This window comes from Mycetomoellerius zeteki, unplaced genomic scaffold (genome assembly GCF_001594055.1).
Source record: "Mycetomoellerius zeteki isolate Tzet28-1 unplaced genomic scaffold, Tzet1.0 scaffold8, whole genome shotgun sequence".
NCBI classification, from domain to species: Eukaryota; Metazoa; Arthropoda; class Insecta; order Hymenoptera; family Formicidae; genus Mycetomoellerius; species Mycetomoellerius zeteki.
In genome coordinates this window covers 142,038-152,543 of record NW_017257830.1, presented here as the reverse complement: position 1 = coordinate 152,543, position 10,506 = coordinate 142,038, and the positions used below count along the sequence as shown (strand labels likewise).

General features: G+C 32.5%; 1 protein-coding gene across 1 annotated transcript; it reads left to right on the top strand.

Moving 5' to 3' along the window:
• The first annotated feature begins 4,238 nt into the window (after positions 1–4,238).
• On the top strand, positions 4,239–10,148 carry LOC108729852 (putative uncharacterized protein DDB_G0282129). Its single transcript, XM_018459188.1, has 8 exons — positions 4,239–4,360; positions 5,653–5,727; positions 5,925–6,037; positions 6,115–7,869; positions 7,954–8,139; positions 8,552–8,736; positions 9,621–9,724; positions 9,807–10,148. The coding sequence occupies exons 3-8, from the start codon at positions 5,975–5,977 to the stop codon at positions 9,860–9,862; spliced, it is 2,349 nt and encodes a 782-aa protein (XP_018314690.1). The 5' UTR covers positions 4,239–4,360; positions 5,653–5,727; positions 5,925–5,974; the 3' UTR covers positions 9,863–10,148.
• The last annotated feature ends 358 nt before the right edge of the window (positions 10,149–10,506 follow it).

Sequence of the window (10,506 nt, the reverse complement as noted above, 5' to 3'; positions counted from 1 at the left end):
TTCCTGCTGTAGTTTAGCTCCTTAGAACGTTTTCTTCCTCTTTTTCTTTTTTAGCGAGCTTTGCCGCTTCAATATTTCAATAAATGTGACTTTATAATCATTGTGGTATAGAAATACAAATGAATATTTATATAATTCACGGAAAAGTTGATGCAGAAAATAGGAGGGAAGACAGGGAAAGAAGATTTAGCAAATAAAGAGAGATAATAGAGAAATACAGAAGGTATCACTCTACCCAGGTTTTTTAGTGGTTAATTTAATAAATTTTGAATTAAATAACGGGGAAAAAAGCAAAAACCACTGCCGGTTCTTCCCAATTAAGTGAAATGTTTTATAAGAATGTTACACGCCTGTAGAATTTATTTACTCGCGAGAAAACGGTTCTAAGCAATTGCATATGAGAATTACTTCCGAGATGAGTTTCGCGCGAGGAGAAACCGGAATTCCCAATGTTAAAGTATCGCCTTAAACACATTCCGAATGTTAATTGTACTCTTTTTACGTGTGAAAAAGACAGAAGTGCAATTTGAGGTTGTTTATTATAACATTTATAACAGCCTTGCGGATCAATAGATGCAACATGATAAGGATAACTGTAATTGAATGAACGATATATTTCTGTTCAAACAATTAGGCTCCAGTCTAATATGATCAGCATGAAGTAATCAAAAAGTCTTTTTGACACAAACAAAATTTTTGTTAACACTAGAAATAATTTTTGATTGTGGTAATCCTGCGATATTTTATAATTGTGTTGAAAAGTCATCCATACTATAATATCTAAATTGGAAAACATTGCACCAGATATTCCGAAAAGATCATCTAACAATTTTTTAAACGTTTATACGCAAACTAGTCTTCTTATCCTTTTTAATTTGAATAACTGTATATATCATGAATTATCAAAATGATTATCAATGTTAATTATACATTTCATCAAGTTGGTCAATAGACGATAACGCTTATGATTATTTGTCATTTGAACGTGAGTAAAACTCTAATGATGTGTCTTGACAAAAAGAAAATATATTCTATGTATAACATTTAAGTGACAATTGTAATCTTTATACTATGTATGTGTTGAAGAGTATAATGAACCAGTAAATATATATTAATATATTTTTAAATGTTAATGTTATTATATGATGTATTCATAAAAAGGAAATAATTTATACATATATAGTACAACTCACAGTTGTGAGGTAAACTTATTTAGACGTATTTATTTTACACACGCGCATGATGTTTCTGAAAATTCTAGAAATTGTCCAAGATTAGTTGCCCAATTGCAATCTCTCTCCCCTCCCTCCCTCTCCTCCCCTCCCTGTCCCTCTCTCTCTCGGCTTTAAAAAGAGAGTTTTAAGTCTTGCTTAAAGTTAAAGTAATGTTGATGCAATCGGGCCTAAAATACAATAGGTATATTCCAAAACAATAGATATAATAAGCTTTAAACCGTAAGATATTGATTCTAGAAAAAAATTATTAAAAATCAAAACTTAAAACCCAAATGCGTTACTGACTTTACTAATCAAGTTAAAATTAGAAAGTCAAACCCAAATAGTACTATCTTTATTATTTACTTAATTCTAATGATATCTATCATTGTATAAAAAATTTAATATCAATAACGTCAAATCTTAAATTAAGTAATGTAACGCAATTTTGTAATATAATAATGTTTTGAAGGAGAATTAAATAACTACTACTTTGATTGGAAGAGAAAATGTCTCGGAATGAATATTCCGAGAATTGTGATATAATAATTTCTTTTAAAAAAGAAGAATTAAAGAATTGGAAGACTTTTAATAGGAATACAGAGATACATATATACTTAAGTTATATTGTATAAAAATTAAAGCTAGTACTACTTGGATTATATTCTTTATTTAATTTGGTATGGGATTTAACTTGGCGCCAGTTGTTGATATCAAATTTTTTATACAAATGGTAGATATCATTAGAGTTGAGTAAATAATAAAGATTGTGTCACTTGGATTTTACTTTTTACTATGATAGAATTTAACTTGGTCAGTAAAGACGGTAGTACATTTGGGTTTTAATTTTTTATTTTTAATAGTTTTTTCGACGAATAATAATTTTTTCACAGAGAGTTAAAGCTGCCATTCCTTGGGTTGGAATAGGAAGATCTTCAATAAGAATATTTTTGAAAAAGTAAAAATATCAAGATGATATCATATGTATTTTTCGAAGAATAATAAGAAATATTGTTTGAAAGAAAATTAAGGCTCCTATTATTATACTTGAGTTGAAATAATAAAAAGATATGTAACGTGTGTCACTAAAGTTTTATTCGAGAAGCACATATTCTTAGTTTTTTTATCTTTTCTAAAAAAGTAAGTTTTAATATAAATAATATATTAACATATAATATATTAACGGGTAATATATCATGGGTTTGCAAAAATATTTGTTTATTTTATAAATAAATATATTTGCAAAGTCTAATATATAAATGGGTTTTTATAAATAAATATTTTAAGTTAATACCAAATATTTTTTAAATTTTATGTAAAAAATATATAAATATGAAATGTAATTATATTATGTATACAAATTAATTCAGTGCCTATTTTTCATAATTCAAAGTTATTCACACAAAGATAAGTATACATTTAATATTCGAAATAATCCATTGTTTTCGATAACTTTACAATTACACCATCTTTCGGACACTTGACGAATGCCCTCGCAGAAGAAACTTGGCGGTTTTGATTCGATAAAGTCATTGATAAAGGCACCGAATTAATGTACATCTAATATTAAAACATGTCCAAAATACATATACATATATATATTTCTTAACCTATTACAAAGAAACTTATTAAATAAATATTGTAAAAGATTATATAGTTTCTTTAACAAATTGAACGTTAAATATCTATTATTTTGCAAGAGCGAATACCTAACATATTGAACGCGTTTGGAGGGAAGTACGGGATAATATTCTAAAATATGATAGAAAATCCGACCACACACATAACACATTTTTTTAGATATTTTGCCGAGTACTGTTTTAAACGCGTTCATAAACGGAAAATTTTCTTTGATGTCAAAGAAAATGTATCTATCACTATGTATGCAATGTCCAGAGTCAAGAACATACACCGATTAAAAGAACATGTATTATCTACATCTGTACATTAATATACAATTGTTTTAACGTCCGGAGGACACTACGATTCTTTTCTTTCACGAAAATATTGCCATCGAGCCGGAAACCAAACACTTGTAGGAATTAATTGGAAAAGAATTTCAATCATTTATAATAGGAGATTGTAATGTCAAATGTAGAAAGATTAATAAAAGAATTCAAAGGATGATACCTAATGCGGGGTCTACAATAGAAGTCGTAACAATCGCAGAGTCTTAGGGTGAAATCACACGGTGCGGAAAAAGACTGCGGAATAGAGAATGCGTCATTGAAGCAACCAATCAGCGCTATTCCGAATAGTGCTGAATAGCGTTGATTGGTTGCTTCAATGACGCATTCTCTATTCCGCAGTCTTTTTCCGCACCGTGTGATTTCACCCTAAGTCGTAGAAAATTGATCAATCACAGTCGAATATGAGAAGAATAATCAACTGTGATTGGTCAATTTTCTACGACTTAAGACCCTACGACCTCTACGACTTCTATTGTAGACCCCGCATTAGAGTTTCAAATTTTCAGAGCTTACCTTTCTAGATTCTCCCCTTATCAACAAGCAAGCGTTGCCATAGGAATATGAATTTGAATCCAAATTTGATTGGCTGTTCTAATATGCTACTGCTATTATACGCAGGAAAGTGCATTTGGACCCAAATTTGATTGGTTGTTTCCAGTATGCTATCGCCGTTACGCGCAACGTTTCACCTTGTCTAATCACACCATGGTGCAAGTGACCGAATTCGCTATTGGCTGCGGTCCACTTGACGCTACAAACGCTTCGAAGCATTGGCTGCGTTCAGCAGACTCAACAGTTTTGCAACCGTTTTATGATTGTCTACTGAGATAGGACCATTCTTCTAGATCTAAAAGTATGATCCAATTAGCGCGAAGGAAACTTACAACAGTTGCAAAACAAACGTTCTGCTGAACGCACCCATTCTTCGATTAGTCAATTCGTAAAATTCTTTGTTCTGATTGGTCGCTCAAACGTTTCAAAGAGTTTGTAGCGTCAAATAGACCGCCATTATATGTCTATGGCCATGGCCTTTATTAAAAGTAATCGTTGGTAATCGTATTTATCGTATTTTGGGGATTTGAATGATAAGATTGGATAAAGCTTTGCGTGAAAATTTTAAAAGTTAGCAATTGGAAAGAAGTGAAGTGAGAAATAACGACGATTGAATTATTTTCGGTAATTATTTAGAATACGAGTCGCCCCTTAGAATCTTAATAAAAGTGTACTCATTCGACGCGTTTCACACAAAATGAAAGAATCTGGCTAAAACCGCGGCGGTCGACCTCGTGAATCGAATTATTAAGCGTTAAAATTTGAGACTTTAGAGGTTAAGATACCTGTCATTCCGACTCGATACGGCACGATCATCTGGAGACATGGTAGTGTCTCGGCGCTAAGCATGATGCGAGACATTGCCGTGGCTCCTTTACGCGAACCGGCGAGTTGCACCGGATCGAGATTATCGGCTTTTAATAACGGCTGTCTCGATCGAGTTTTAAATCCATGTACGTTGCTTTAATTATACAAATTCACTGCTTTAAAAATGGGTGAATATTAAGAAAACCCCTTTCACCTCAAATTTTGCATGAAACGAAAGAATCTGGTAGAAAAAAGTGTCGTTCTGCCTCACGAATCGAGATATTAAGCGTTAAAGTTGACGACTATTGAGGTTAGGATATATGTCACAACAACAAATCCTCTGCTTCAGAAACAAATTCACTACTTTAACAACAAATTCCCTACTTTAAAGCGAATTCACAACATTAAAAATACAAATTCATTGTTTTAAAAAGACAAATTTACTACTTCAAAAACACAAATTATTTTCTTATATTATTTTTGTGTGTTGAAAGCAGTAAATTTGTTTTTAAAGTAGCGAATTTGTGTTTTACGGCAGAGAATTTGTTTTAAACTAGTGAATTTGTATGACCGCAGCGCATGCTCGCATCGTAATATTTCGTGACTGTGGCAAATTTCCTAACCTGAATAGTCGTCAACTTTAGCTTAATAAAATATTTCTTTTCACGAAGCAGAGCGACACTTTTTTCTTGTAGATTCTTCATTGTTACAAGAAAATGCTTCGATTCGGTATATTTTTATCAAAATTTAAGATGGAGGGAGTCTTCTTAATATTTACCCTAACCTCAATAGTTGTCAACTTTAACGCTTAATATCTCGGTTCGTGAGGCAGAGCGACATTTTTTTCTGTCAGATTCTTTTGTTTGATGCAAAAACGCATCGAATAATTTTTATCAAAATTTGAGGTGAAAGGGGTCTTCTTAACATTTACCAAATTCACTGCTTTACAGACACAAATTCTCTGTTTAAAAATACAAATTCACTGCTTTAAAAACACAAATTTACACACGCGATGTATTCTCGTTTTCGGAATCCATTTTTGTAATCCATTTTTATTAAAATGAATTAAAAGCTAGCGAAAATAAATAAGTGTATTCGTTAACTTAAAGCCAGCGAAGATAGAAAAGGAAGCAGGAGAAGAGCGAACAGCTTTTGAACGTTGCTTTGATTTTGGTGGAATGGGGGTAAGCCAACTTTCTTTCGCTGCAAATGAAATTGCACTTTAACGCTTAATAACTCTATTCAGGAGGCCGACCGCTGCGTTTTTTTGCCAGATTCTTTTGTTTTGAGTGAATTTGTTGAAACACATCGAATGAGTACATCTTTATTAAGATTCTAGGAGAGGATCTGTATTCTAAATAATTATCTTATTTTTTTCCAGGAACGTTAGTGGATTACGACAAAGTGTATTCTCAAGATTGCACCTAAAACATGCAGAAACAATTTTATACCTCTTGTATGAAAATAAATGGGACACCTCTTCTTCCACCGATGGTGAATTCATTAACCAATGCAGCTTCGTAACCTCAGCTGTGGAATATTGTTTTATATTAATATTATGTTGTTTTCAGATGACAGACACCATCAAAGAAGAAATGAGACATTACAGATCACTGGCAGTCAAAGTGGAGGAAAACTTGAGGGACAGACGACTCGTTAAACACATCATTCAAGATAAATGCATGGAATCTGTTATATTAGAACCAATAGATAAGTTAAAGAATATAAGATATAGTTCAGACAGCGATATATCCACTCGTGACATTACAAGTGATACCAACAATAGGGACTCGTATTCCAAAATGACTATTGTTGAACCAATGCTGCAAGTTGAAGGAGAAACCAGAGATAATCATGATATTCAGTCCTCTATACCAGATGTACAGCATTTACATCTTCAAGTTTGTTTAACAAACGATATTGTTAATGATTCAAAACTTACAGCTGCTGTGACTGATCGAAATAGTGTTGATGTAATAGAAACGGCAACACCAAACGAAGATGTAACATTGCTAGATAATTGGAGACCAGAAATACCTAGAACGCTGAACGTACTTCCGATAACATTAAGTAACGATGTATGTGAGGAAGAGACTTCTTCCATGGAGATTTCCAAGGAGACTCCTGAAAATCTACCCAAGTTGTCGCGTCAAGGTTCGTATATACTGGATACACCCAGTCCTATATTGCTTGCTCATATGCATACAAAATTAACTGACGAAAAATACATTCCTACACCTACCACTAATGTGTCACAACGAAAACAATGGAACATTGCGCAGCCTAAGGCAGAATGGGAAAATAAACAGTTTATGGTAGAACACATTCAAGATTTAAGCAAATTAGAAGGTACACCGAAACAATTAACTTCCCAGCATAGACAATCTGATGATTCAACAGAATCACATCAAGCAAATAAATCTACTAAAATGGTAATTGAGGAAGATGCATACAGACCTGATGCCACACCAATTAAACATAATCATAGGTATAATACAGATTTTATGAAGCAAAGTTCTCTAGAAAAATCGGAGAAAAATAGTGACATCGACAAGTATGCAGGAGATACAAATAGTCCTAAAATTCAGTTGTCTTATATAAATGAGAGACAGCATAATAAAAAAGAGAATACTGCAGAATATCATGATTCAGCTATTAAAACAAAGTCTTCCACACCAGATAAACTCTTGATGGTTTATAAAGAGATCGAAGAAATGCACAAGAAGCAGATGATGGAGCTGATATATCGTCAGCGAAAAGAACAATCGCTGCTACAAGCGGAATTCCAGAAGCAGCAAATACTTCTGTTAGCAGAAATACGAAAGTGTGTCTCTGGTATCTCACATCAAACAAATGCGTTGAACGTTGCGTCGAATCGATCGTTGTCGAGCGACGAAGCAAAACCAATTAGTCATGAGGCAAGGCAACAAATGGATACAGACTCTCCCAATAATATACACGCTGAAATGCATTATAATATTAAATTACCATCAGCGAATCGAATGATTGTATGTCCGTTGGATTACATTTCTTCGAAAAATTTACATCTGCTTAAATATCAATCCTTTATTGCGGACAATTCTTCGGCGACTCTCGATTTTGATTTTACGAGAAAAGTGAGTTTATACGATACTACGCATAATAATAATAATAATAATAATAGTAATAATAATAACAATAATAACGGTAATAATGACGATAACAGCCATTGCAAGTCGCGCGATCTTGTATGTAAGAATTTCAATGTGAGTCGACAATTATTTCCCTTAGATAGTAATACTACGCATGTACCAGTACTAGACACCATGGTATATTTCGATAAACATGTGAGTACAATTTGCAATTTCAATATTATGATCCTAACATTTCCATTGTTGAAAAAAAGATACTAAAATTATATTACTGTATAGGTACAGGCGGTGAATATTATCAACGCTTATACACGTGGTTACTTAGTACGCAGGTTAATGCATACCGAACGCGTTATTACATTGAAAAAGATATATAAGGAGGCGTTGCAATGTATGCTTAAATTACACGTTGACGCGCCTTTAAACTTGGCAGAAGTGGAATTCCTTCATCGTCTTCAGTTGCAAGTAATTACTCGTTTTTTTGCTTATAAAATTCCCAGGTAGATAAATTTTGCATATTGTCTGCTTAGTGACAAAATTTGAACATTGAAAATAATTGCGTAAATATTCAAATTGCGTCTTCATATGATATGAATGTTTCTAGCATATCAAAGAGTTATTCTAATGTAAAAAATGCGACAATATTCTGTTTACACAGGTAAATGTTACCTTGTACGACATGAATGTTTCCAGCATATTGGATGTTATAAAATTGTGGCAATATGCTACTTATTTTATCAGTGCGCAATTTTTTTACAGCGCAATTAATGTAACATGTTATGCTGAACATGTCTGTCTATCTGGGTTATTTCGTCGCTTGTATTTACAGACTTTTAGTTAAGAGCACGCAATAATTTAACGGTTTAATGTTTTCAAGTGCGACGCGGCTTCCATGAATATAGTGGAATTATTCGCCCAGTCTCCGACGAAGAGAATGAAAATAATCGCGCATGATCGCGAAATTAAGGAATCTCGAATGGAACGCCCGACTTCGGCTCGATCGTATTCGTTCGCCACCCAGAAGACTTTAGCCAGAAAGAATCTGAAGGAATTCGAATCCACGTAATAACGTACTTTCATTTTCTTAAAAAAAAAAACAAAAAAAATCGATAGACTGAGAAGAGTCAAACGCGGATCTCGGTGTGTAAAATAAATTAATGAACAAAATTTATTTAAGATACATATGTTTGGACTCAATTTTGAGCCATCTTCAGCATTGTATATATTTAAAAATAGCTTCACGCTCTTTAGAATACATGATGTGATCGATCTTGAATCTTATAATTTGAATTAGTATCAGTCGATTGAGTGATCTCTGGACTAGCACAACAGTCTAAAAGTGACAACACAAAAATTCTATTAAATAAGTACACAGTAAGAAAATTTGTATTAAATTTAACACATTTTATGTGTCCCAAACGGCAAACCTAAATCTATATGTTAATTTAACATAAAATGAATTTGTTGTTAAGAAGTAACACAAATATTATGTAAAAAATTAATACAACAAATGTAACACAATTTGTAAGTAAATTGTGGAAGCATATTTTTTTTCAGTAAAATTAACATTTATAATATATAAAATTAATACATTTTATTCATTTGTCTTAGAAATTTTTGTACGTTTTAAAATATACAAGTTTTATATTATTTGTCCATTTACTTATAAATTATGTTATTTTAATACTAAGAGATGTTGAATATAAATTTAAATCAAAATATTCAAATAACGCAAAACGAAAATTCCTTTTCTTGTAATTATATATTATAGAATTCCATCTGCTTTATATAACTATTGAGATTATGTGAGTATAAAAATATTATTAGAGAGACCAAGATCCGCTTTGTCTGAATAAAGTTAGTACTTTTTCGCTTATTTGTGTTATCCATATAGCGGTCAATATCGCATTTGTTATTATTAAGGTTATACCTTCGCTATTATTTAGAATGGCCAAGCGACCGTTGGCCGTTAAAAGGAATCTAGTTAGGTCTAGATGTCAAACGTGGACTTCGGATATTAGAGACAGACTTATATCACCAAATGCATTGCGTAAGCTTTTTACATTCGCTTTCATCATACACTTAATTTTCCGTAATGTGTGGATGTACTCGAATATATTCTTGAATTACAGATCAAGGAATCAGGAGAAGTACGAGCACGGGAGCCGTACGGAAGCCGTGGCGATGACGAGATAGAGTGCCTTACGACGTTGATTAAATGATACACAAGTTTACTGTTAAAATGCGAAATACGCATGCGGAGTACGATAATTATGTTATCTGGAGCGCTTCATATTAGCTACTTTTGCCTTCAAGAAGCGCACTAGTGCCTGGTTTTTCTGACAAATTTATTTTATATTACCGTTGCATTTCTTGACTGAGACATGATACTCAACTGTGATACGTGTATATTCAACATATATCGCTTCCTATTTTCAATTTATTGAAGCTAAAACAGAGATTTATTATATAAGGACGAAAAATATATAAGCAATAAATTGATTTTATTGTCGATTAATTACTGGAATAATTTTCTCTATAATAAAGAACGCTGCTTTCTTTTAAATCGTGTACTGTAATGATTGGAGATTCTCTAATGCTTTCTAATCAGTCTGATCATCAGAGAGCAACCTATGATTGACCCGATATGTTTCATCAAATTCGTTTCGTAGTAAAGTAAGATAGCACGTATCTTTAAATAAACCTCCGTTTCACATCACTGCAGAGCGAAATTAACATATTTTTCCTCACTCGTACAATTTTGAAAAGAAATATCGGATTCCTTATTCCTTGTTACGGCCAGACTCTGTGATTAGGAAGTCTAGTAATGAT

Coding starts and splice junctions, on each gene's coding strand:
- LOC108729852 (XM_018459188.1), top strand. CDS start 5,975: ATGCAGAAACAATTTTATACCTCTTGTATGAAAATAAATGGGACACCT. Junction 6,038..6,114: donor CACCTCTTCTTCCACCGATG/GTGAATTCATTA, acceptor TGTTGTTTTCAG/ATGACAGACACCATCAAAGA. Junction 9,725..9,806: donor TATATCACCAAATGCATTGC/GTAAGCTTTTTA, acceptor CTTGAATTACAG/ATCAAGGAATCAGGAGAAGT.